This window comes from Rattus norvegicus, chromosome 6 (assembly GCF_021556685.1).
Source record: "Rattus norvegicus strain SHRSP/BbbUtx chromosome 6, alternate assembly SHRSP_T2T, whole genome shotgun sequence".
Lineage (NCBI taxonomy): Eukaryota > Metazoa > Chordata > Mammalia > Rodentia > Muridae > Rattus > Rattus norvegicus.
In genome coordinates, this window is record NC_141539.1 from 110,147,106 (window position 1) to 110,172,299 (window position 25,194).

Below are 25,194 nucleotides of genomic sequence, written 5' to 3' on the forward strand. Positions count from 1 at the left end.
GGTCACGTCACGCGCGTGCGCTCTCCGCGTGCCCTCAACGGCGCGGAGGACGTTAGCCCTTCGGCGTGGTGGTTTCCTTAGAGACGGAGTCGGCCCAGGTGGCGGCCACCAGGAGACCGGCACCGTGAGACTCCTGGAGAAGTCAAAATGCCGGCAAAGGACAAGAGGAAAGTCAAAAACAAAGAGCAAGATCAAAAGTAAGAGCAGCGGCGACGCCAAGGTCCCCATTCCCCCTGCCTACCCTTGGCATTTTGAAGCGCTAACTGGCTGCCTCTGTCAGGCTTTTGTGGACAGCTCCTGTTGTTCATTCTTTACTGGTCCTAGGATCTGAGAGATCTCCACTGTGAGACTGATAAGAATTGGTGTAGTTGTATTCGAGCTCTTGTCTGAGTGGTTAAAGTTGTTTCTTGGGTCTCTCAGGAATCCTTTTTGGATCAAAGGAAGCACGCGAAATGATTTGACCAGACCGATCAGAACACACATTCGCTCACTCATTCACTCACTGTACGGCTCTAGAGCTAACTCCATGGCGCTTTGGAGTTGCTGCTAGAACGTCAGCAGAATTACTGGGCTACCGGATCATTCTTCAAGACTTTGGAGTCCCACAAAGAGTTCAACCCCATAGATTAGAACTGCAAAGGAATCCCTTAAACTTGTGATTGTAAAGTGAATTCTCTGGAGAAAAGTTTAGTAACACACACCTATGGTCGGTCCCACTGCTGTGGAGGCTGACAGATCACAGGCAGCACGACATAGGGATACCTTGTCTTTAAAAACAAGTGATAGGGTGCTTGTGTGCAGGGTCCTAGGTACCATCTTCCGCAAAGTAACTTAAAAGAGTAACTTTATATTCAGTGCAGAAATCTTCTGAGATATGGAAAGCACTAGAGAAGAAAGAAAACCACCTGTCATCTACCATCCATAGTTAACCACTACTATCATTTTTCTATATACTTTTTCCTGTGTAAGTTGATACATTTGTAGACCCCTCCCCCACCCCGAAAATTAAATTTAGGGCGTCCTGATACCCAAGTGTTCTCCCACTTGCTTCTATTAACATATATTCTGCAAGATGACTAAGAAAACAAAATATGGACTAAAGAGATGTCTCAGTGACTGATAGCACTGACTACTCTTCCGGAGGTCCTGAGTTCAATTCCCAGCAACCACATGGTGGCTCACAACCATCTGTAATGAGATCTGATGCCCTCTTCTGGTGTGTCTGAAGACAGCTACAGTGTGCTCATATTTATAAAATAATAAATAAATCTTAGGAAAATAAAATAAAATATAACTTCTCTAACACATTCTACAAATTGCCAAGGGCTTAACACATTCTTGCAACTCACAGCCATGTTTTGATTTTTGGTTCTCCATCTCCAGTGGGAATCAATAATACACTTTGTATTCCTTGAATGTTCCAGGGGTCATTGTTTGAGAAACTACTTTGTTTCTCCAGTAACTTAGTGGTCTTTTTCTTAGAGACATCTGATTGCATAAGTCTTCTTGATACTTTCGGGTAACAATGGGAGTCTGTAGGAAGGCATCCATTACTAGTGTCTAATTCCTACTGGAAAGGGACAGCAGCTGCTAGGTCAGGCTGGAAAATTGCAAATGGAGCTGGCCTGAATGTGAAGAGAACAAAAGGTAGGTGTGCAAAGGGACTAAAACTCAGGAGTTGAGAGGTTAGGAAAGGTACAGTGTAAGGAAAGATCTGCTTATGCACTTGCAGGAGACTGTATAGAATCCAAATAGAGGTGAAATGCCTAATGCATTTACACAGCTGGTGTCTGTTGTACCACAGTGTTTTCTTAATGCTGGTGCAATCTAAATTTCCAAGGACCTCACCTTTTGAATCCATCCTTTTAGTGTTATATTCTAGGGATCAAACCTAGGGTCTGATGTATGCTTGCCATGCACTCTGCGTCTACCTGATGTATGAATGAGTACCATACACTTTACTTCTACCTGACGCATGAGTACCATGCAGTGTACTTCGACCTGATGCACGTGTACTGTACACTCTGCTTCTACCTGTCTACATCCCCAAGGTCTTACTTCTTTTTTCCTCACAAAGGTTTTTTTTTCCCATCTCTGCATCAATGACTATGGTATGTGCTTTTCAGGCATCCTTAAAGCCTGGAATACTGTGGTACCAACAAGTGATGTACTTAACATCCTTGCCCAAGGAACTTGATCCTTTGTCTAAGAACTAAATAAAACAAAATAACAAAAGCTGTGGAGGGGACAGATACACAACAAATGTGTCTTTATGTAGAAGTAGATGGAACCCAGGCTCACAACTTGGTGAAATGGGAGAAAGGATTAGATCTAGGCCTGTAGCTCTTCTGCATAGCCCTTGCCTAGCAGGCTTGAGACTAAGTCTGATAGCACAGCAAAAAGAAGTAAACAAAAGAATGGAAGAATGGGGTAAATGAGCAGGTATAGAGCTTTATGAAATACATTTGGCCTCTTATTTCCTCTTTGTCTTTCTCATCATTTAAGGTCATACTTCAAAAATAATAAATAAGGGCTGGAGAGATGGCTCGGCGGTTAAGAGCACCGACTGCTCTTCCAGAGGTCCTGAGTTCAGTTCCCCAGCAACCACATGGTGGCTCACAACCATCTGTAATGGGATCCGATGCCCTCTTCTGGGGGTATGTCTGAAGACTGTGACAGTGCACTCATATACAAAAATAATAAATAAATAAAGTCATACTCCACAGTTCTCCTCTTGGGGAAGAAGTACCAATTTAAGTCTCTCATATGAGTATATTGAATTTCTTATTAATGCATTAGTCTAACAATATATGCTTTTATGTGCCAGGCAGAGACAAGCAGAGCAAACTAGAGATGATACTAACGAATTACAGTTGTCACTATCTTCTTCTGCAGGAAAGAAGTAAAAGTAGAGGACAATGCAATCGAACGAGCCAAAGCCAATGCCTCTCTCTGGGAGGCCAGACTGGAAGTCACAGAACTCTCTAGGATTGAGTATCGCGATACTTCCCGAAGACTGGCAAAAAATAATGAAGACTTAAAGAAACAGCAGTATAAACTGGAAAAAGACACCATGTCTGTATTAAGCTACTTGAAGAAGCAGGATCAGGAGAAAGATAATATGGTAGGTAGGTAGAAAGCTGAGCTCACAACTTACCTCTGTGTTTATGTGACATGGTTATATTTTGTAAGGTTTTTTTTGTTTTGTTTGTTCCAGGCAGAGTAGACACTTAGCCCGATTTGAAACACTGTTATTTCAGAATGGCTTTGCTGCCGTCGCCCTTTCTTTCTCTCTTGTAGTGTTATTCACATTAACCAACCCGAAAGCAACTCAAAAACACTGAGTGATGGCTTAGCAGTTAAGAGTGTGCACTGCCCTCCAGAGGACCTGAGTCTGGTTCTCAGCACCCACACAGGGCAACCTTTAATTCCAGCTCCAGGGAGATCTGATGCTTCTTGGCCACCAAAGGCACCCACATACATATGGCCATACTCAGACACAACACATAACTTAAAAAAAAAGTTGAAAAAATAGCAGGCAACTTAAAAACCTATTAAATAAGGATTAGAGAATCAAGTGAGGCTGGGTGTGACTGCACACACTTTAAGCCCAGCACTCCCAGGACACATGTGGATCTCTGAGTTTGAGGCTAGCCTGGTCTATATATCCAGTTCCAGGACAGCCAGGGATAAATAGAGAAACCATGTCTTTACCCTTCACCCCAAAACTTCTCCCCCAAAGAGAAAAATATAATTGGATACAGGTACACACATTTCTGGACAATTGTACAGCCTTAGGAAAACATGTAACATGCTCCAGTATAGGAAACTGCAATATAAACATATATTATGTTAAATGATATGTCAGTCACAGGCGGTAAATGCTACAGGATTCAAGTAGAACCCATAGAAACAAAGTAGAAAGTGATTGCCAGAGGCAGAGAGGAGGGGAAAAGAGAATTGGAAAATACCATGTTGTAGAGTTCGCCTATGTAACAGCTCGAATGTACTCAGCACCACTAACCTGTACACTTAAAAATGGTTGACAGTAAATGTAACACTGTGGGTTTTGTGTGTGCGTGTGTGTGAGAGAGCACCACATGCATGCAGGAGACTGCAGCGGTCAGAAGATGTCAGATCCCTTGGAACTGGAGTTATAAGTAGCTGTGAGGTAGGTGTTAGGGATTGTACCTGGGTTCGTTGCAAGTGCAGTAAAACAGTAAAACACTCTGAACCACTGAGCCATCTCCTCAGCCTCACATTGAGCTTTTCACAACAGCAGCAGCAGCAGCAGCAGCAGCAGCAACAACAACAACAACAGTGTTATCCACATAATTCTGATGACAGCTAGATCTTGGAAACGGTCACTAGCAGATTAAGTATATGAAGGAATCCCTGTCCACTCCTAATTCACTCTTTCCTGGCTCACTGGTTAAATGTTATATAAAATAATGAAGCATACGAATAGAACGTCTGCATCGTCCTTACCCTCGCATTTTACTTTCTACAGATAGAAAAACTGAAGCAGCAGTTGGCTGAGACAAAGGAAAAAGCCAAGGAAGAGAAGGAAAAATTGGTGAGTCTCTACATCTACGGATTATTTACTTATTAGGGAATTGGGTTTCTAATGCGTTTGGTTATTTTAGGAACAAGTGAAAGAAGGTCTAGAATATGACTCAGTGGTACCCACAAGGCCCTGGGATCGATCCCCGGATCCTTAACAAAAACAAAACATAAATTAAAAACCCATGCACTTATTTGACATCAGTGTAATCGATTACCTCACTACAAGGCTTACTACAGAAACAACCTCAGAATACTAAGACAACCACCAGTGGATTGCTAGAAAGAGTTCAAAATTGTTTGAAATATTTTGAAAAGGGTGTTTTTCCTTCTAAACACATATCAGTAAAATCTTTGATCCAAACTGCAAAAGTCTTTCCTCCCTGTGGTGTTGAAGACCAAACCCAAGGCTTCAAGCATACTACTTCCCTAACTGAAGTCTACAACTTAAAACTAAGTTGAAAACCAAGGACAGTGGCTCATTCCCACAATTCTAGCATTCAGGAGGTTCCGGCAGTAGGACTGCTGAGAGTTCAAGGCCAGCCTAAGCTACAAAGTGACTTCAAGGGCAGGGTAGTGGGGAGCTAAGGAAGTTCAAGGGAAGCTATGTGGGAAGACCCTGTCTTAAAAATATGAAACTCCTTTCTGTAAGATTGTGCTATCAAACACAAAAGCTGTGAGAGGGAGAGGGGTCTTAATTTGGTTTAGGTTTTAGTTTAGGTTTAGTTTAGTTTGGTTTAGGTTTGGTTTAGGTTTGTTGCTAGGGACTGAACCCAGGGTTTACCTGCTATCTGCACACTCAAGTCCCTGAGCCACATAAACAAAAAAAGTTCCAGAATTTGTTTCTTATTTAAGGCTATTGGTGTCATTTTACAGAAATTAAAATTTCATGGAAAAATTATAGCTTTATACAAAGTAAAGCTGGGCAGCTCTTTTAAGAAGTCGTACAAGTGGCTCGGGCCTTAAATGAAGCACGGTTTGTTTTTTCCTAACTCGTCAACTTCTGTTTTTGAACACAGGAACAAAAGTATTCTATGCAAGTCAGTGAATTGGAGGGACAGTTTCATCAAAAAGCCAAGGAAATTGGCATGATTCAGACAGAGCTAAAGACAATAAAACAATTCCAGAAGAGGAAAATACAAGTGGAAAAAGAATTAGAAGATGTGAGTTTCTGTCTCTTCATGTCTTCTCCTTTAAAAAAAGGTTTATTTTTATTTTGTGTGTGTGCATGTTTTGCTTGTATGTATATAAGTTCACTTCATGCAATTCTGGTGCTGGAGGAGGCCAGAAAAAGGATGCTGGTCCCCTGGAACTAGATTTACTGAGGGTTTAAGCTACCATGTGCATGCTGGGAACTAAGCCTGGGATCTCTGTTAAAGCAGTAAAGCAGTAAGTGATCTTAACCACTGAACTATCCCTCTAGTCTCTCTTTAAAGGAGATTGGGTTAACAATTTAACCCTTGCAAAAGAGTTTTTCACATTTATTCCTGTAAGATATCGGCACATTTTAGAGAAGAGAAAGTGAAAAGTCTTAACTATTGTTATATGTTCTTTTTTGGTTTGGTTTGTTGTTGTTTTGTTTTGAGACAGGGTTTCTCTATGTAAGAACCCTGGCTGTCCTGGAACCAGCTCTGTAGAGGAGGCTGGCCTCAAACTCACAGAGATCCAACAGCCTCTGCTAGGATTAAAGGCCCGGCCCTCTTTTTCTTTTTAATGTTTATCTAAATATCTATTTTCTAAATGTGTTTGTGGAGTGCATCCATGTGTAGGTCAGAGAAGAACATCTTGTAGAGTCAGTTCTTTCCTTCTGCTGTGTACCAGGGATCAAATGTAGGTGGTCAGGCTTGGTGGCAAACACCTTTATCTGTTGATTCAGTTCACCTGCCTGACGATGGTCTTCTTCTAGGCATCGATTTCTTTGTGAGTTTGTCAAATTTTAGCCAACACACCTTTCCATGTTAGTCAGAAAATAAACCTTTTATTTGAATTGAAGTAAACCACCAGTTGTTAGGAATTATCAGTGGGTAGGTAGAAGAGTTCTACAGGACAATGTGTTTAGGATGAAGAGAGACAAGTTTAGGAAGAAAAAAAAAAACTAGAAGGCTCTATGGGTAGGGATAAATGGGTTAAGGAACACTGAAGTTTCCTGAAAGGCCCGTTTCCATGGTATAGCTCCAGATAGAGTAATCGGAACCCCAGTTAAAGCTTAAGCATTTGTCAAATGGCTGACAAATTGGTGGTAGGCCTCAACACTGTTCTCCTGGGCCCCTCAGGAAGCCACTCAAGTGTCCTTATTATATGTAGAAGCATGGTGCTGAGAGTGAATAATTCAAGAGCTGTGCAGAAGTTATCTTGTGTGAGTGTGTGCGAGTGAGTGTGTGAGTGTGTGTGTGCGTGCGTGTGTGTGTGTGTGTGTGTGTGTGTGTTCATTCCCAGGGCCTCTTGTGTCCTATGAAAGCATTCTACTACTGGCCTGTATAACTATCCTTACAAGTGGCATAGCCTCATTTCTCCCATAGTCAATTATTTGGAACCAAGTCTCTAAATCTGGTCCACACTCTAAGGGTGAAAATTAGGTTCCATCATTTGAAGATAGAGCCAAAGAATTGTAAGCAACCTTTAAAACCACACCCCCTTATAGTCCTAAGTACATGCAGCTGCAGTAGGAATATTTATGTACTTTGGTTGCTAAGACTCCCTCCTGTTGTGTAACGGCCGGCTGGGTTCTTTGTGTATGCCCAGCCTGGTGTCATTATCAACACCTCTTTAGTCTCAGCCTCTTAGTGCTGGGATTACAGGCACAAGCCTCCCCACCTTTACTTGGTTTTTATTCTTCTTGTCTCAAAGACTTTATTTTTAATTCTGTGTATGGGTGTTGGGGTAGGGGGTATACATGTGTGTACATGGCACTGGCAGGGGCCAAAATAGATGCTGGATCCTCTGGAGCCAGAGCTCTAAGCATTTGTTAGCTGAGTGATGTGAGTACTGGAAACTGAACTCTGGTCTTCTGCAAGACCTATACATGCTCTTAACTGCTGAGTCATCTCTCCAAGCCCCATCTTAATTTTATTTTGAGGGTCTCATGTAGCCCAGGCTAGCCCTGAGCTCCTGATTCTCTTGCCTCTGCCTCCCAAGTGCTGGAATTAAAATGTTCTGATCACTTCCCCCAAGAATCTTCTCTATTTCTCATCTGTAAACAGCATATTTAGACAGTTTAGTGTGTAAGTTAAGCCTACATATATCAAGTTTTAATCTTTTATAACACTACACTTACACCAATACAGTCTTTTAACACTTTAATTTACCAAAATTGGATATTCATGTAATTTTGAAGTCTTTATTTTCTGTTTTGGTGCTTGAACCCGAGCCTTAGGTGTGCTTGACAAGCAATCTACCACTGAGCTACACTCCCGGCCTTTGTCTTTTTTGTTTTGTTCAAAATATCTGTTTTATTATCAATAAAGATCTAGTAGATCTTTCTCTATTAAATTTTCTCCTAGCCTTTAAAGGATTCCCTTAAATGTACTTTCTCCTTGAGCTCTTTCCCCAAAGTTCTGTTAAACTCTGTACCTTGTACCTTTCCATGGGATTTGGTACAGAACACATCCTGATTTACCTTTTCCCTAAAAGATTGTAAATCCTTTTTGGCGGGAGTTTTGTACTCGTTGCAGTTCAAGAATCACAGCAATACTTTACTAAAGACCTGGGTTCATCTTTTTTAAAAACCCTTCCGGGCTGGCTGGCGCATGCGCCGTGACGTTCTCGGCCTCAGCGGCAGACACCCCGCAGCTCAGCAGTGACGTAGCCGCGCTGCTTAGCAGTGACGCAGCAGCCCGCGCCACCTTCACGCCGCAGCTACTGCCAGCCGTTTCGGCGCTTCGCAGTCGAAGATGGCAGAACAAGTTTCTCAGGGAAAGTCGGCGGACCAGGTGTGCACCTTCCTCTTCAAAAAACCCGGGCGGAAAGGGGGTGCTGGCCGCCGGAAGCGGCCGGCGTGCGACCCGGACTCTGGGGAGAGCGGAAGCAGTAGCGACGAAGGCTGCACGGTTGTACGACCGGAGAAGAAGCGGGCGGCCCACAATCCAATGATCCAGAAGACGAGTGGCAGCGGTAAACAGAAGGGGGCTTACTGTGATCTGAGCAGCGAAGAGGAGGAAAAGGCGGGGAATGAGAGTCTGGGCGTCGTCTACAAGTCCACGCGCTCGGCGAAACCGGTGGGACCCGAGGATATGGGGGCCACAGCAGTCTACGAGCTGGACACAGAGAAGGAGCGAGACGCACAGGCCATTTTCGAGCGCAGTCAGAAAATCCAGGAGGAGCTGAGAGGCAAGGAGGATGACAAGATCTATCGTGGAATTAATAATTACCAGAAATTCATGAAGCCCAAAGATACGTCCATGGGCAATGCCTCCTCTGGCATGGTGAGAAAGGGCCCCATCCGAGCCCCTGAACATCTACGTGCCACCGTGCGCTGGGATTACCAGCCAGACATCTGTAAGGACTACAAGGAAACTGGCTTCTGTGGTTTTGGAGACAGCTGCAAATTCCTCCATGACCGTTCAGATTACAAGCACGGATGGCAGATAGAACGGGAGCTCGATGAGGGCCGTTATGGTGTGTATGAAGATGAAAACTATGAAGTAGAAAGCGATGATGAGGAAATACCATTCAAATGTTTCATCTGTCGCCAAACCTTCCAGAATCCGGTTGTTACTAAGTGTAAACATTATTTCTGCGAGACCTGTGCATTGCAGCATTTCCGAACCACTCCACGGTGCTATGTTTGTGAGCAACAGACCCATGGGGTTTTCAATCCTGCCAAAGAACTGATTGCTAAACTGGAGAAATACCGAAAAGCGGAAGGTGGTACTTCTAACACTTCAGAAGACCCCGATGGAATCTAATTGCCTTTACTTAGATTTTTTGCAATTGTCAAATCTCAAAGTACTTTTTGTTTTGGTCACTTCAAACCAAAGCAACCGTAATTGAAGAAATATTAAGTTTTCTAAGAAGAATATCCAAGTTTTGTATTATATGACAGTGCTACAGATGGGATCAATACAGTTAACTTCTAGAACTCTTAGGCTGCCTGCCCATCTTGTATATAGCTATACATTCTGAATCAAAATAAAGAACTAGTTCATACTCTAGTACCCTGATGTGATTTTTCTTTTTTAAAGAGCAAGGTTGCCACCTATTGGAGAGGGCTGTTGAGGAACACTTAAAATTCAAGGACAAAGTGCCTTACTGGAAAAAAAAAATAGGGCAGGTCTGTGGAATCTGAAATGTAGAAGAAATGAGGCAGCTATGAGGGCCCCATATACTTAAAATTGTGATGTATACATTAGGTAAGAGATTATTTGTATAGAATTCACTGCCTGTTGAGTCTAATACATTTACCTTATGAAAAAGGATTCAAGTTATCTATTTCAAAGGAAAACATTGAGAGCCAGGTTAGTGTGTTTGGTGTATGTGTATGTGTGAGTACCTTTGTGCAATTAGGTTAGTCAGACGACAACTTTGTAGAATCATCTCCATCCACTTTTACTATTTATTTTATTTTATTTTATTTTTTACCTTCTGAGCCATCTTATTTGCCCCTTGTTTGAGTTTTTGAGACAATCTTTCTGTGTCTCAAATTGACCTTCAGGTCATTATATATTTCAGGCAAGTCTTAAATTTGGGATTATTTTGCCTCAGGCTTCTAACTTCTGGGATTACAATTGTGAGTCACCATGCTCAGACACTAATTATTTTCACCTTAACTTTTATTTGTGTGTGTGTGTGTGTGTGTGTGTGTGTGTGTGTGTAAAAGTCAAAATATATCTTGGAGTCAGGTTTTCCTATTATGTGGGTCCTGGGTACCTTTACCCATTGAACCATTTTGTTGGCCCCACTAATTATCTTTTGATGATTTATTGATACACTGATTTTGAGAGTAATAATGCATCAAAGATTCATCTCCAGGTACTAGAATGGGGGCTATTCAACCATAAATGAACTGGTACATTGAAATTAATTTTGAAAGTATGGCAAAATAAACCATTTGAAAAATTAAATGCGAACAGTAAAAAGAACATCTGAAAGAAAAATAAAACATTTAGTATATTAGAACAAAGTGAAATACAGAAATTTGTTAAGTGATAGTGAGGGTTATGTTATCCCATTAAATGGTTACTATGCTAAACATTGTACCTGTATTGTTTAAATCTTACCTGTATTTTCTGAGTGCTATGACAAAATGCCTGAGACAAAAGCAACTTAAGGGAAATTCACAGTTTCAGTTCAGGCCATCATGGTGGGGAATGTCATGGCCTGAAGAGTATGAAGTTGCTGGTCACACAGTTCGGAGCAAAGAATGATAAATGCTGTCATTCTGTTTGTTTCTCCTCATATTCAGTCCTGGACCCCAAACTACTGAATGGCACTGTCCACATTCAAGGTGGCTCTTCCCTCTTCAGATGAACCTCTCCATTTTTGAATATATAAAGTATATCTATGTTTATATGCCCTTAGAGGCCAGAAGAGGATGTGAGATCGCTTGGAGCTAGAATTACAGGCAGTTGTAAGCCACCAAACATGGGTGCTAGAAACCAAATTTCTGGAAGAACATTAAAAGCTCTTAACCACTTAGCCGTCTCGTCAGTCCCTAAGCCTTTCTAAAAACACCTCATAGACGCATCCAGAAGAATGTTTCCATGTTGACTTCTAGTCAACTTGACAGTGAAGATTAACTGACATATTATCACACCCTCTGAGATAATTGCATGTGGAGGCCTAAGGTTGGTGATGGGAATCTTCCATAATTACTCTTTCACATTACTCTTTGAAGTAGAGTCTCTCCGTCAAACACCTAATTCCCTGATAGGGCTAGTCTCCCTAACTAGCTTACTCTGAGTGTTCCTTGTCTTCTACCTTCCAAAGCTGGAATTATAGGTGGGCGCCACATCTACCTGTCATTTACATGAATTCTAGGTATCTGAGCTATTTTTTGTCAATCTACTATTCTCTTTTTTTGGCAGATTGTTTTAGTCTAGTCCATAAAGTTTCTTTCAATTTAAGAACTTTATTGTTTTGTGAATCCATATTTTGTAGATATTAAGAGAGTATATCTGACTGCCCTAGGAACTGTTATTCATGAAAGTCTTTAAGAAATTCAGTATCGGGGGCTGGAGAGATGGCTCAGTGGTTAAGAGCACTGACTGCACTTCCAGAGGTCCTGAGTTCAATTCCCAGCAACCACATGTTAGCTCACAATCATCTGTAACGAGATCTGGTGCCCTCTTCTGGTGTATAGGTGTACTTGCAGGCAGAATGCTCTATACATAATAAATAAATCTTAACAAAAAAAAAAAAAAAAGAAATTCAGTATCAGTCTAGTAAACGTGGAGACAGTTAATGAAGATGTACTAAGAGGTGATGACACTGATTCTGTGTTCAAGACAGATACTGTATCTACAGAATTCTCTATGAATATGTTCCACTCAATCTCTAAATTTTTTTTTTAGCTGAAAGAAAATCTAAGGAACTCAGAGAAGAACTATCAGGAGACCCTTAGAAGACTAGAAAGCAGATTTTTTGAAGAAAAGGTATTAGTATTAAACGCTTGTGGGCTGGACCTAGGCTCCCCTGCTTGGTCTTCATGTGGATCCCAAACAACTGGAGCGGGGAGTATCTCAAAAACTGTTGCCTGTCTGTGGCATTTGTTCTCTAGCTGGGCTACCTTGTCTGGCCTCAGCGGGAGAGCATGAACATAGCCCCACAGATACTTGGTTTGCCACGATGGGGGGATACCCAGAAGGAGCCTATTCAGAGGGGAAAGGGAGGGGAAAGTGGGGTGAAGGATTGTGGGAGGGGGAGACTGGAAGGGTGGGCAGTGAGTGGGATGTAAAATGAATAAATAAAAATAAAATGAAAAGGAAAAATGTCCTGTATGAACAACAAAAGAAGAAAATTGCTTTGTTTACTAGAACAAAGGTATGTTTATATGCACTCTGAGCATTTCAGCATTCTGTTTGGTATCTTGCTAGAAAATGTTATCAAGTAGCATAAAATAAGTGTAGGGGTATGCACTGATGTGCATCTATGATTGTAGGACTTAAGAGGGTGAGGAAGAAAGATCTTGAGTTCAAAACCACCTCTGAGCCTCATGGCAAGTTTTATGCTAGCCTGGGCAATGCTAAGACTTGTCTCAAAAAAAAAAAAAAAAGTAAAACAGAATACAAATGAGGGGAAACAAGCCTTTATATTCTATGAATCTCAGTATCTAATCCTTTTTTCTTCCCCACTTAGAGATTTCTTAATTTTTAACTGATAAAAATAAAATGTGTTCATTCTAATGGTGTACCATCCAGTTTCTCAATATCTTTATACAATGCTTCAGATAAACCTATCTTTTCAGTTTGTTTCTTTTATGTAGCCCAGCTGGCCTTGAGCTTATTATCTAGTGGGACTCTGTCTTAAACTCTTGATTCTACTACAGAGGTGTATGTCATGATCCATTATAATTGATATCTATCTGCTCATAGAAGTTCCATTTGTGATGGACCTTTCAAAAATATTTTCTTCTCTATCTTTTAAAAACATATTGTACATTGTTATCAATAGTCAAGCTGTTTGTGCACATCAGAAACTGGTGCTTGTATGTAACTATAACTTAGCACATAAGTCCACGTTTATCCATCCTATGATTCTGTACTGGGTAGTTTTATGACAACTGGATACGTGCTAGACTCATCTGAGAGGATGGAGCTTCAATTGAGAAGATGCATCCAGAGAACTGGGCTGTAGTGAAGTCTGAGTGACGTTACTTCAATAGTAGTGGATGTGGGAAGGCACAGCCCATTTTGAATGGTGCCATGCCTGGGCTGGTGCTCCTGAGTGCTATAAGGAAGGCAGATTGAGCCAATACCCAGCATTCCTCAGTGACCTCTGCACTAGCTCTTGCCTTCAGGTTCCTGCTCTGACTTTCCTCAGACTGTGATGTGGAAGCATAAGCAAAATAAACTCTTCCCAATTTGTTTTTGGGCATGGTGCTTCATCATCAACAGTAGAAACCCTAAGATACCCTCATCACTTTCCCTGGCCTCCATAACTGCCATTCCAGTCTCAACTTTCCTGAGATCATCTATCAGCCATTTACCCATTTTGTGGTGTTATGGATTGAACACAGGATATTACACATGGTAGGCAAGCACCCCACCACTGAGTCTTACTTCCAACCGCAGGTAAGCCTTTCTATGTTGTATTTCTGAGAGAAATCATATGGTTCTTGTCTTTCTGAGCCTTGCTTTTTTTCATTAAGCACAATAATCTCTAGTTCTATTCAACTTGTGACAAATGACAGGATTTGCTCCTTTTTATGGCAATAGCATTTCATTATGTACATCTACCAAATGCATTCATCAGTTAGTGGTAGACACATAGGTTGTTTCTATTCAAGTGTTGAACTACCCAAGAGAGACTGTCATCTTGTCAAGGCTTAAGGCCTTAGCTTGTTATCTCCCCCTCCCTTTAAAAAAAATTCAAGTTTTTTGAACTTGACACCTGGACACAAAATGTAGATCAGACTGCCCTTGAACTCACAGAGGTTCCTTCTGCCTCTGCTTCTTGAGTGCTGATTATTGTAGGTGCCATCTTGTCCTGTACATTCCCCAATTTTAAAATTAGTGACTTTCATCATGTTTTGTTTAGCAAAAACTATCCTCTAGCTCTGCTTCTAAGATAAATGTCTCTTTTCCTGTTTTATTTTTTTAAAATTCACCTTTTTTTTAAAAGATTTATTTATTTAATGTATATGAGCACACTTCTGCTATCTTCAGTCACACCAGAAGAGGGCACCAGATCCCATTACAGATGGTTGTGAGCCACCATGTGGTTGCTGGGATTTGAACTCAGGACCTCTGGAAGAGCAGTCAGTGCTCTTAACCACTGAGCCATCTCTCCAGCCCCTCTTTTCCTGTTTTATGCATATGCTATTGTTTAGCATGCTTTTCTGTTTCTGTGGTAATCACCATAACCAAAAGGTCTTGGAGAGGAAAGGGTTTATTTCATTTTACAACTCCGGGTCATACTCCATCACTGAGAGAAGTGAGGGCAGGAACATGGAGGTACAAACGGAATCAGAGACCACGGAAGACTACTGCTTACTGGCTTGTTCCCAGGCTACCTTGTTCCGCTGTATTTCTTATCCAGGCCCACAGGGGGCCTCAGCCCTCCTACAGGAAGTGGCAATTAAGAAAATACCCCACAGACGGTCAGTCTGATGGAGGCAGTTTGTCAGTTGATCCCCTGGAACTGGAGTTTGGGACAGTTGTGACCTGCCATGTTGGGTGCTTGGTCTTCCTCTAGAAGAGCGGCCAGTGCTTTTAACCACCGTGCCTGGTCTCTAGCCCCATACCATCCTTTCTGCTGGCTCTTTCTCTACCAAAGCTTATGAGTCCTTTATATCAGAACAGGAATATTGAAAACTCTGTCTACTTAATGTATGTGTGTGTCTGAGGATATACATATGCACCTTATGCATGCAGGGGCCTGTGGATGTCAGATCCCCTGGAACTGAAGTTATAGGTGGTTGTGAGTCACCATGCGGGTGCTAGAAACCCAATTCAGTCCAAGGAGGCATCTCTCCAGCCCTTAAACCAAGCATGCTGTTTGGTGCTAAAGTAAATACTTCGTTGTTGTTGTAAAATTATAAAAATAAAGAGTAAGGGTTGTCTTTTATCCCGCTAGGTCCACACCTCGGTGCCCCAAGATATCTGCTAGATATCTTGGCGGAAACACATCCCAGCCCCACACTTTCCTACACTCAAACCCTCACATAAAAGAACACACAACACAATAATCTTAGACCCAATTGGTAAGATATAATTGCCCACTTAAACATACAAAGCCCTGTACCATCCATCCCTTGAGAACATTGATAACAACCTGTAAATACACAGAGCAGAACATCACCTGCCATGGCTTCTCACCCTCTCTCCATCCCTCCTTTCTCCTCTAGTCTCCTCCTCTTCCTCCAAACTTCTCTCCTGCCCATCCTTCCTTCTCCTCCAATGACAGGCCTCCTTCTATCCTTCTAGCCTGCCCCTCACCTGTACTTTACAAATTCAATGGGGAGGTGGTTCTGGTGAAGTCACCTGAGTTCTGAGTACTTGACTAGGCAGCTGTCCTTGGGGCAGTGGAATTAGCATCAAGATACAGATAACTTCAGGGCAAACCACAACACTTTGTGATATGAAATATTTGTTGTTAGAAGTATAGTTTTGGGAGTTGGGGATTTAGCTCAGTGGTAGAGCGCTTGCCTAGCAAGCACAAGGCCCTGGGTTCGGTCCCCAGCTCCGAAAAAAAGAAAAAAAAAAAAAGAAGTATAGTTTTGTATTTAAACATACGTTCTATTGTTAGCACCGGCTGGAACAAGAGGCTGAGAAGAGGATCATGATACTGGCCGAGAGAGCCCACCATGAAGCTGTGGTGTAAGACACTGTTGCCTTAGTCAGACAGCCTTTCTTCTTTGCTATCTATTTTATTCTTAGCTTCCTCTGTCTCTTGGCAAGCCTTCTTTAATTCTTGTCTACTCTTATTCTCTTTGTGTCCCTACTCTTTCCCCTTCCACCCTTTCTGTAACAACATGGTAACAACAACCTTCTCTTTGAAGTTAGACCCTGGGTATATACATGCATGCTGACTTATTTAAAACATTATTTTATTATATTTAGGTAGGTGTGTATATTGAGGGAACACCAGTGCCATAATGTGAGTGTGGGGGTCAGATACCTTGTAGGAAGTCAGTTCCAGGGATATAACTCAAGTCATTAGGCTTGGTGGCAAGTGCCTTTACCCACTGAGCCATCTTGCTGGTCACACTGAAAGAATTCTTAATATTCTTGAAAATAAATTTCATTTAAAAAAAATAGGCCATCCAGGCATGGTAGCAGATACTTATGATAATCTCAGTGGTTAGGAGGCTGAGGGAGGCAGTTTACCAGGTCTAGGACGTCCTAGGCTACATAGTGAGACCCTGTTAACAAAGAAATCCACAGCAGGGCCATAGCAGCAGCTTTGCAAGCCTGTTGAAAGATATTGGTGTAACATTACAGTGACTTTACGCTACTACATGAGCCCCCAGGTCTCACGGTTTATTTCTTGTTAATTTAACAATGTAATACAAGTTGGAGCTTTTTTTAGATGGTGACTCAGGAACTTGGGCTGCTGTCATCTTCTACCTCTGTCACCTTAGAGTTCTTTAGGTTTAGTTATATGACAAGGATGGAGAAGACCTGAGAAACTGGTGCCACATTACTGTTTGAGGTGCTAGAGACTGAAAACCCAGACATGCACATCCACTCCACCACAGAGCTGCAACCCCAGCCCTTTTTTTTACCTCTTGAAACTGAGTCTAACTTGCCAAGGCCTTTGTACATGCTATGCAGCCCAAGCAGGCCATGAACTTGTGATCCTCCTGCCTCAGTTTCCTGAATAGCTAGGATTAAAAGTGAGCTATTATTCCTAGCCCCCCCCCCCGGAGCTGGGGACCGAACCCAGGGCCTTGCGCTTCCTAGGCAAGCGCTCTACCACTGAGCTAAATCCCCAACCCTTTTTTTTTTTTTTAAGAGAAAGGGTCTCGCTATATAGCTCAGGTTTGATAATCAACTTGCACCATCATGACCAGCTAACACAGTTTTCCCCTGTACTGCTGAAGAAGTACTTCATCACAAGGTCGTCATCCACCTAGTGAGTAGTTAGTTACTCGTAAGTTAGGTGGTGGTAGTGTCATGTGTGTCCCATGTTTGGACCTCCCCCAGCTCTGTTGCTGGGGATTAAACTCAGAGACTTGCACATGCTAAGCAAGTATCATCCCCCTGAACTACATACCCAGCCTAGTGGTGGGCATTATAATGTCGTGAGGGTAAAACTGTCACTGTTCCTCTTCAGTATTTGAAGTCTAAGCATGAGCCAGGCACATTGATGCCTGCTTCTAATTCTAGTGCTTCACACGCAGGCAGAGGAGGCAGCAAAGGGATCTCTGTGATTTTGAGGCCAGTTAGGTCTAGAGTGACCTGATCAAATGTCCTCAATCCCCTCAAACCCCGACCCCACACTAATGTAGTAAACTTAGACCTATATTTTGGGCTGTTAACTCTGTGTGTGTGTGTGTGTGTGTGTGTGTGTGTGTGTGTGTGTGTTTCAGGCAGCTGAACACTGCGGGAAGAAACGTCTTTAAAGAGAATGTTTATCTTCACAAGGCGCTCGCATACCACTTGAAGGCAGCTGAGGCTCAACAGAAGAACTCCAAGAAGATGGAAGAGAGTCACTCCTGCCTTATACACCAAAAGGTTCCTCCTCTCATTTAAATGTCCTTTCTTTCGTAGGACTGTATTGGTAAATACCAAACGTTGAGCGTAATAATGATAGATAAGGAGAGGTTTTCCTTCTATCTTGATAGTTGTCTGCAAAGATTAATTACTAAATGACTTTAAAGACATTAAGCATGACTTTACAAATATATACGAAATATAAACATGACTCATACCCTCATTATCATAGAATACTCATTTTTCTCTGTTCATTGTTGAACCCTAAACCGTTTAGAATTGGTTTGAATGTAGCCCTGATGTTAGTGGTGTCATCTCATAATGCTTAGTTTTTTACCTAAAGGTGCTCTAAGGAAAGCAACCCAGGTTGTCTTCATTAATTTTCTATAACGTGTAGTTTATATCCTTAACATTTGAAAAAAGTTTTATTTTGTGTGTGTAGTTGTTCTGCCTGCATGCACATCTGTGCAACATGTGCATGCAGTAACTGTGGAGGCCAAAGAGGATTTCAGATGCTCTGGAACTAGAATTACAGACAGTTGCGAGCCATCGTGGGTGCTGGGATTCAAACCTAGTTCCTCTGCAAGAATAGCAAAGGCTGAGCCATCTCCAGCTTTGACCTTAAACATTATTTTTTTTGGCTGTAGTGTTTGTGTATGTTGGACACTTTAGGGCCAGGGTGGCTGATAGAGATCTAAGGGTTACTCCAGACAACAGGAAGGAAAGATAAAAAACAAAACAAATCATAGCTCCTTTACCAATCTTCCCAGGAGTCCTATTTCCACTGACATCTCAGTGAGGCGTGGCGGTGGCGGCTTCAATCCCAGCACTCAGGAGGCAGAGCAGGTGGATTTTTGACTTTGAGGTCAGCCTGGTCTGAGAGCTCATTCCAGAACTGCCAGAGCTACACTGTACAGAGAAAGCCTGTCTCTAAAAGCAAGCAAACAAACAAGTCCACTTGTACTGCAACCTGCCTGACCTTGTTCAACTTCAAGGGACCTTTATAGACTTGTAGTGTTTCTTTGTAAAGGTTTATTCATTTCTATAATATAAAATATGTAACGTAAGAATTATAGAGGAAGTTTAAAAGTTTCCTAATTAATAAAATCAGTGGATCACTTTCACAGACCTAGTCAAGGACCCAAGGGTATTTATTGGTTACTTTTTCTGTCCATAGAGATTTCAAAATAATTGCTTCAGCCTGACGTGAAGCTTAGATCCCTTAGGTAACAGAAATTATTGAGAGACTTTAAATTCTAGGATATTTAAAGAAAAAAAATCTCCCTTTCCTGTTTTTAAGGAAATCAATGATCTGTTGGTTAAGGAAAAGATTATGCAACTCATGCAGCAAAGATCACAGATCCAAGCTCTTCAGAAGAAGGTGGTGAGCTTGGAGAATGCTCTGACCTACATGACCGCAGAGTTTGAGGCTGAAGTTTCAAAGCTGCAGCAAAAGGCACTCATAGAGAACCAAGCAGGTTTGGTAGAGATCGACAAGCTGCAGCAGCTTCTTCAGATGAAGGACAAGGAGATGAACCGCATAAAGAAGCTGGCCAGGAACATACTGGATGAGAGGACAGAAGTGGAACAGTTCTTTCTAGACGCTCTCTACGAAGTGAAGCAACAGATTCTGATCAGCAGGAAGCATTATAAGCAAATAGCACAAGCTGCTTTCAATTTAAAAATGAGAATGGCGTGTGCAGGAAGGACAGAATACCCCCGAATCAGGACCTTTGACGGCAGAGAACAAAGCACCAATAGTGTGAATCAGGACCTCACGGAGGCTGAAAAATGGTATTAATAATGCTGGAATGCATTGTCTTTTTGTGCCCTTGGTTTCACTGCCTCCTAAGACATCATTGTAATATCTCTTTCTTACTTTATTTTAGTTCTTTTAAATTGGAAATTTGTTGAAAAAACTTGACTAAGTCCAGGTTAAACATTTTTAATCATGCCTTTTCAGATATTTTATGGTGCTCCTTTAGTATTCTGAAATAAAATTTATAGGTAACAATAGTTTTTAAAAATCAATATAATAATTCTGAATGACTGTCATGCAGAAGTGTTCTGTGGATTGGAGGCCATTCTCTAGTGACCTGTATATCACTCAGATCAAAATTCTCAAAATTTCCAAAATATCTAGAGATTTACTTGTATTATGGAAAAGCGCATGTCTGTGGCAGTTGGGTCTTTATGGGGATGTGTTTGGTTTCTCCATGGCACTTTGTTCTTAGTGCTCTGTCCAGGGCACCACACTCTGCTGTGTTTCTCATTGCATCTCAGGGCCACAGAACACTTTAGATTGATTAGCACGCTGACAGTCTTTTTAAGACTTTATGGTTTTGTAATGTGCAGTTTGCTTTGAAATCATTACATATCTGGTTATGGTATAGAAAATTTCTATTTACATACTTTATATTTTTAAAAGAGATACATTTACTTTGATCACATCTTTTACCTTTTTTTTCTTTGAAATTTTTCAGGCCAACTACTCAAGAAAATGTGGATATTAGAGATTTGACCTGGGAACAAAAGGAAAAAGTCTTAAGATTGCTCTTTGCAAAAATGAATGGCTTTGCTGCCAGGTAATTTCCCATTTCTGTCATGAAATATCAGGTTGTCAAACCTAGAAGCTCCCCAGGACCAATGACCATTGTTTTTGAGAATGAAAGGAAATTCACTAAAGGCCTTAGCTACTGGCTCAGCTATTGCAGCTTTTAGACAGACTGGGAGACGAACATGGAATGACGGGTCACGGATCAGTCGATCGGCTGACCGTGTGGCGCCTTCAGGGACACGTAACAACTCTTGAGCTTGCACTGGTTTGTACAGATGAGCGAGCTATTGCCAGCTGATATTGTTTGATACTGTTTGATGTGTTTATTCTGCGCGGAGGCTCATGTAGTTCAGGTTGACGTCTAGCTCACTGTGTCATTGAGGCCAGCCTTGAAGTCCTGCTCTTCCTCCACCTTCCAAGTAAGAACAGGAACTTGGTAAAAGTTCACAGTTGACTCTGGACAACTGTAAATTCAGCAGCGGGGTATTTTTTAATTGACCTAAGTCAGAGGAGTGTAATCAGGGAACAGTGCAAATAAATTACTTAAGCCGTCACTTAGGCACTGTCGGTGTTTCATTTGTAACTATTAGAGTCTTTAATGCTTCCATCATTTGAGGAGGTTCATGCATTTTCATCAGCATTTGCTTTCCGTCAAGTTTAGGACTGGTTGGTGTGTGTGACTTCTTGAGAAGTCAACATGATATTACCTCTATAAACTCATTCAGGATAGGGAAATCAGTTATATTCTATTTCCTGTTTATTAACCCTACACTTTATACTGGGCCTGACTCCATCGGTTAACTTTTCTATGTCCTGAGAGTCCTGTGAGTCTATGTGTGCAGGTGTATTGGGTGTGGGTGCAGATGCCAAAGCACCAGGAGGCTTCCTCTATAGCTCACTACCCTTTGTTAGCCTTAGAAATTAGCTCAGGCTTTTACCTTGTCAGAAACTTCCTTGACCCTCACAATGAAGACAGAGCCCTCCAATCCAGGCCCTTCATACCTTTATATAATTCCTCTTATCTAGAGAGGGGCAAGGAGAAGAATAGGGTCATCCTGGGTTACACATTGAACTGGAGGCAACTCTCCCTACCCCAGAACAACCAAAAAGCCATTTCACTTGACATAGATTCTTTTTTCCTTTGTTTTAAGTTTAGTTCCCAGGATCTGCCTGTATCTTCCTTCAAATGATAGGCTGGAACGCATGTCTTCTTGCTTGTACAGCAAGCTCTCTTACCCACGGACCCATCCTCTAGTTCCATGAAGTTCTTTTGTGGGATGGGAACTTCTCTAGGGGGTTTGCTCAGTTCTCTCATTCAGCCTTGCGTTCCACTAGTAATCACTGTGCACAAATACCTCCAGAAATGTTTCTTTCTTGAATTCAACATGTTTGAACTTTAAACAGTTATATTTGATTCCTTATCACATCTGTGTTTATAAAATGCATTCTGAAAATAGAAATCCTATCCAACTGAAATGCAAGTGAGCATTTTAAGGGTAGGAAGGCACAAGGACACATTGCCTCATTTGTTCATTGATGTTTATCTACCACAGGAAATACAGTCAGAGTTCTAAGCCTCCTGTTCCAGACCATATTACTTATGACAGTGGAGAAATGAAAGAAAGTAGGTAAGATTTCTCCTGCCAGAGTTCTGAGTAAGAGCCTGACCACAATGTTCTTTGTGAATATTTTACAGCTTTGTTAAGTGAGAATGCTATAGCAAGTCTGTTGTTCTGAACCAAAGTCCACACATGACTGCTGAAACACTATTTCTTTTCTTTATTATAGGGAGGAACCTGGCCTTCCAGATCAAACCTTCATCACCCAGCAAGTGCCAGTATCAGACTCCAATAAAATGGTGTCACCTGGTGTTATTCCTCAAGAATTACAGGACTCTGACATAGTAAGGAATCTGCTCTCTAATCAAATAATACATCACTGTTAGCTTTCATTATGTGATGTCATACTAGTTCATAGTTCTCTATTACCCAAACAGCTCTCAGGATGATAATAGAAAATTTTATAGCAATATCTATACTAATAAGGCATATTATATATAACTGGAGAACCTGCAGATTACTTTCAGCTTAGTCAAATGTGCATTGTGTTATTACTGTTTTCAGTGCTGCTGATTGAAACGTTATGCATGCTAGAGCAAAGTGCCCTCCCCTGGAGTCACCTCCATCCTGTCTTTTAAATAGGCACAAACATAAGGTCCTTATAAGTCTTGGTTTCAAGCACAAACACAAATCACTGGAACCTGGAGGACAAAGGAAGGAAAAGACCACGTTTTTCAAAACTGTATTTTTTCCTAAGGCTTTTTTATTTGTATTTTATTATTCATGATCAGTATAGAAGCTCACAAAAACTTGATGAGGCCATATAAAAACAAAAAGGAAAAATGCTGGTTTTCTGTTTTAGTGATATTAACCTTAATATAGCCAAATATAAATTTCATCTAAGAAACAAGAAATTCTTTTGAGCACTAGTAGCTGCTCGTATCTGTTGATTATAATTAGAAGCAATACAATTCTGATTAGTCATAATTTTTTAAAAGAAACTTCCTTCATATCTAAGGAAAATATTAGGAGTCTAGATTAAATTCTATTTGGAATTTAGATAATAACCACTTTTCAACCCAGCCCAAAATTGTTGGATTAAATTAAGTATGAACTGTATTTTATGCAGTCACGAAGTATAAATGTCTACTTTGCTTTAGGGTGGAAAACAAAAGAAATCAGAGTTGTGGTTTGTTAAAGTGACCGAAGCTCTGAATTCTACCGAAGCCGGTTGCTCTAAAATCTATATCCAAAGAGTAGGAAATGTCAAGGTTTTCACCACCTTTATCTCAACTCACCAAAGCCCACATGGACTGGAGCAGCACTGTCCACACATGGCTGTACAGAACAGAGGGAAATAAATGGCCAGCGCCACATCTCACTAAGCACTAAAGACTAAGCAGAACCCATAGCCTAGTTCAGAAAGCCAAGGCTTCAGGTCAGATGGACAAACTGTTCTGTTCAGCACATCAGCCTCTTCTGACTTAAGGTTCAGATTATCAGAGAAGCAAGCTTAAAGGCAGCTGAGTAACTGGCTAAGTTGAATAAGGTGACTGAATATTGTCAAAGCATGAAACTTTGAAGTTTCTAGTAGCCTAATCAATTATTCTATATGAAGAGTTTTGTTCATTAAAAAGTATCAACTAAAGAGAAATGCTGTCAAAAGAAAGAATAACATATTTTGGCAAATAATAGGTAAGGCTACTTAAGGCAAGAGTCTATTCACTTTCAGGATTGGAGATCCTTTGATTTCTGGGTCAAAAACCATTTGTGAAATATTTTGTCTAAGGATTTATTTGTATCTGAATTAATGGCTAGAGTATTGGTTTAATGATTGTTGAGGCAAACCATGAAGAATGGCACATGTAACAAAAAGCTAACTTATCACTTCATCCTGAGGTACCTTGAGAAGTATTTTAAGAAGCAAGAAATGGATAGAATAAAATAGTGGCCATGAAGAAAGTGGTATTGAGCAGAAAAGCAGTCATCACCATGCTGGGATAAGTAAAACTAGGTTACATGTTTGATAGTGTGGGGACTGGTGGAGGGCTATAATTGAGGCTCAGAGGATGAACAGTTTCAGTGATTGCAAGATCTGCCCCTACGTTGTCCCTCCAAGTCATCAGAAAAGAATTGTTAGAAGACAGTTCTAAGCTCTTATTCTAGGCAAACACTTCACGCTTAACAACAGTTAACCTCAAAAACCGTAGAGAAGTATGGAGAACAAGTGAAGGCCTGGCGTTGGTGTTATCCTGTACTCCCTATAACTTTGAAGGGATTGCGAGTTCTGAGAAAGAATTTCATTGCAATATACTCCATCCTCATGGATCTGTTTTGAGCAAAGATGGCAGACGAAGATTGCCAAGGACAGTGGGAAGTTACTCAGGCTGGATGGAGTCTTGAACGTTCTAACGCCCCATGGTAGGCATGACCACTGCAGGTGAGGAAAGAGTAGCATCTTCTTCCTTCCACTGAGATGTGATAGTCTTTAACTGAGTGTAAAACTGGATGCCCTTAAAAAAATCAGAGAGAGAAAGAGTCAGCACATCTTCTTTTCAAATTAGTTGTTGAAGGCGGTGTTGTGAGCAGTACTCATGTTCCTATTTGAGTAATTGGTACAACAAAATCCGCTGGTTGTTCATCATAGTATACTCAAACCGTTTATGGGGGCACAGAGAGGTGGTTCAGCTATTAAAAGCTTCTGTTCCTCTTGCAGAGGACCAACATTTTATTCCCAGTAGCCACATGGCAGCTCACAACCATGTGTGACTCCAGTTCCAGGGGATCCAACACATTCTTCTGGCCTCTGAGAGCATCAGTTGCTACATGGTGCACAGACATACATGTAGGCCAAAATGTATAAATATAAATTATATACATCTAGTTAAATATATAATTTACACATTTATATAATATAAATTATATATCTAATTATATACAATTAAGTATAAGTTATAAATATATATAATTTATATAATTTATATATAATTATTATAAATTTATATATTATATATATAATTCCAACATTCAAGAGGTAGATGTAAGAGGATCAAGAGATAAAGGTCATCCTTGGCTATAGTGAGTCGGGGACCATCCGAGGATATATAGGACCATGTCTCCAAAAAAAAAAAAAAACCGAGAAATCTGTGGAGATGTGTTTGTGGGTAAAGCAGTTACCACATGAACATTAGAACCTGAGTTC

At 41.1% G+C, this 25,194-nt stretch overlaps 3 protein-coding genes across 8 annotated transcripts in view; 2 read left to right on the forward strand and 1 right to left on the reverse strand.

Moving 5' to 3' along the window:
• The window catches only part of Bbof1 (basal body orientation factor 1), a 25,813-nt gene continuing 619 nt past the window's right edge, over positions 1-25,194 (forward strand). Inside the window, exons 1-12 of one of the 4 annotated variants that reach the window (XM_087554306.1) lie at positions 20-197; positions 2,506-2,657; positions 2,896-3,128; positions 4,511-4,576; positions 5,583-5,726; positions 12,072-12,152; positions 15,967-16,037; positions 17,753-17,897; positions 19,177-19,670; positions 20,360-20,461; positions 21,987-22,061; positions 22,222-22,336. In XM_087554306.1, the coding sequence (XP_087410432.1) occupies positions 5,598-5,726; positions 12,072-12,152; positions 15,967-16,037; positions 17,753-17,897; positions 19,177-19,670; positions 20,360-20,461; positions 21,987-22,061; positions 22,222-22,336 (1,212 nt within the window). In that variant the 5' untranslated portion in view covers positions 20-197; positions 2,506-2,657; positions 2,896-3,128; positions 4,511-4,576; positions 5,583-5,597. 4 annotated transcript variants of the gene reach the window in all.
• Positions 8,432-9,713, forward strand: Rnf113a2 (ring finger protein 113A2). The gene has a single exon (NM_001004445.2). It carries the CDS (start codon positions 8,454-8,456, stop codon positions 9,465-9,467), a length of 1,014 nt encoding a protein of 337 aa, NP_001004445.1. The 5' UTR covers positions 8,432-8,453; the 3' UTR covers positions 9,468-9,713.
• Aldh6a1 (aldehyde dehydrogenase 6 family, member A1) overlaps positions 22,734-25,194 on the reverse strand; it is a 20,873-nt gene continuing 18,412 nt past the window's right edge. For 2 of the 3 annotated variants that reach the window (XM_087554884.1, XM_087554883.1), the window contains one exon: positions 22,738-24,505. In XM_087554884.1, coding sequence (XP_087411010.1) covers positions 24,401-24,505 — 105 coding nt within the window. In that variant the 3' untranslated portion in view covers positions 22,738-24,400. 3 annotated transcript variants of the gene reach the window in all.

Bases quoted from the DNA above. Each gene is read 5' to 3' on its own strand.
- Rnf113a2 (NM_001004445.2), top strand. From the start codon at position 8,454: ATGGCAGAACAAGTTTCTCAGGGAAAGTCGGCGGACCAGGTGTGCACC.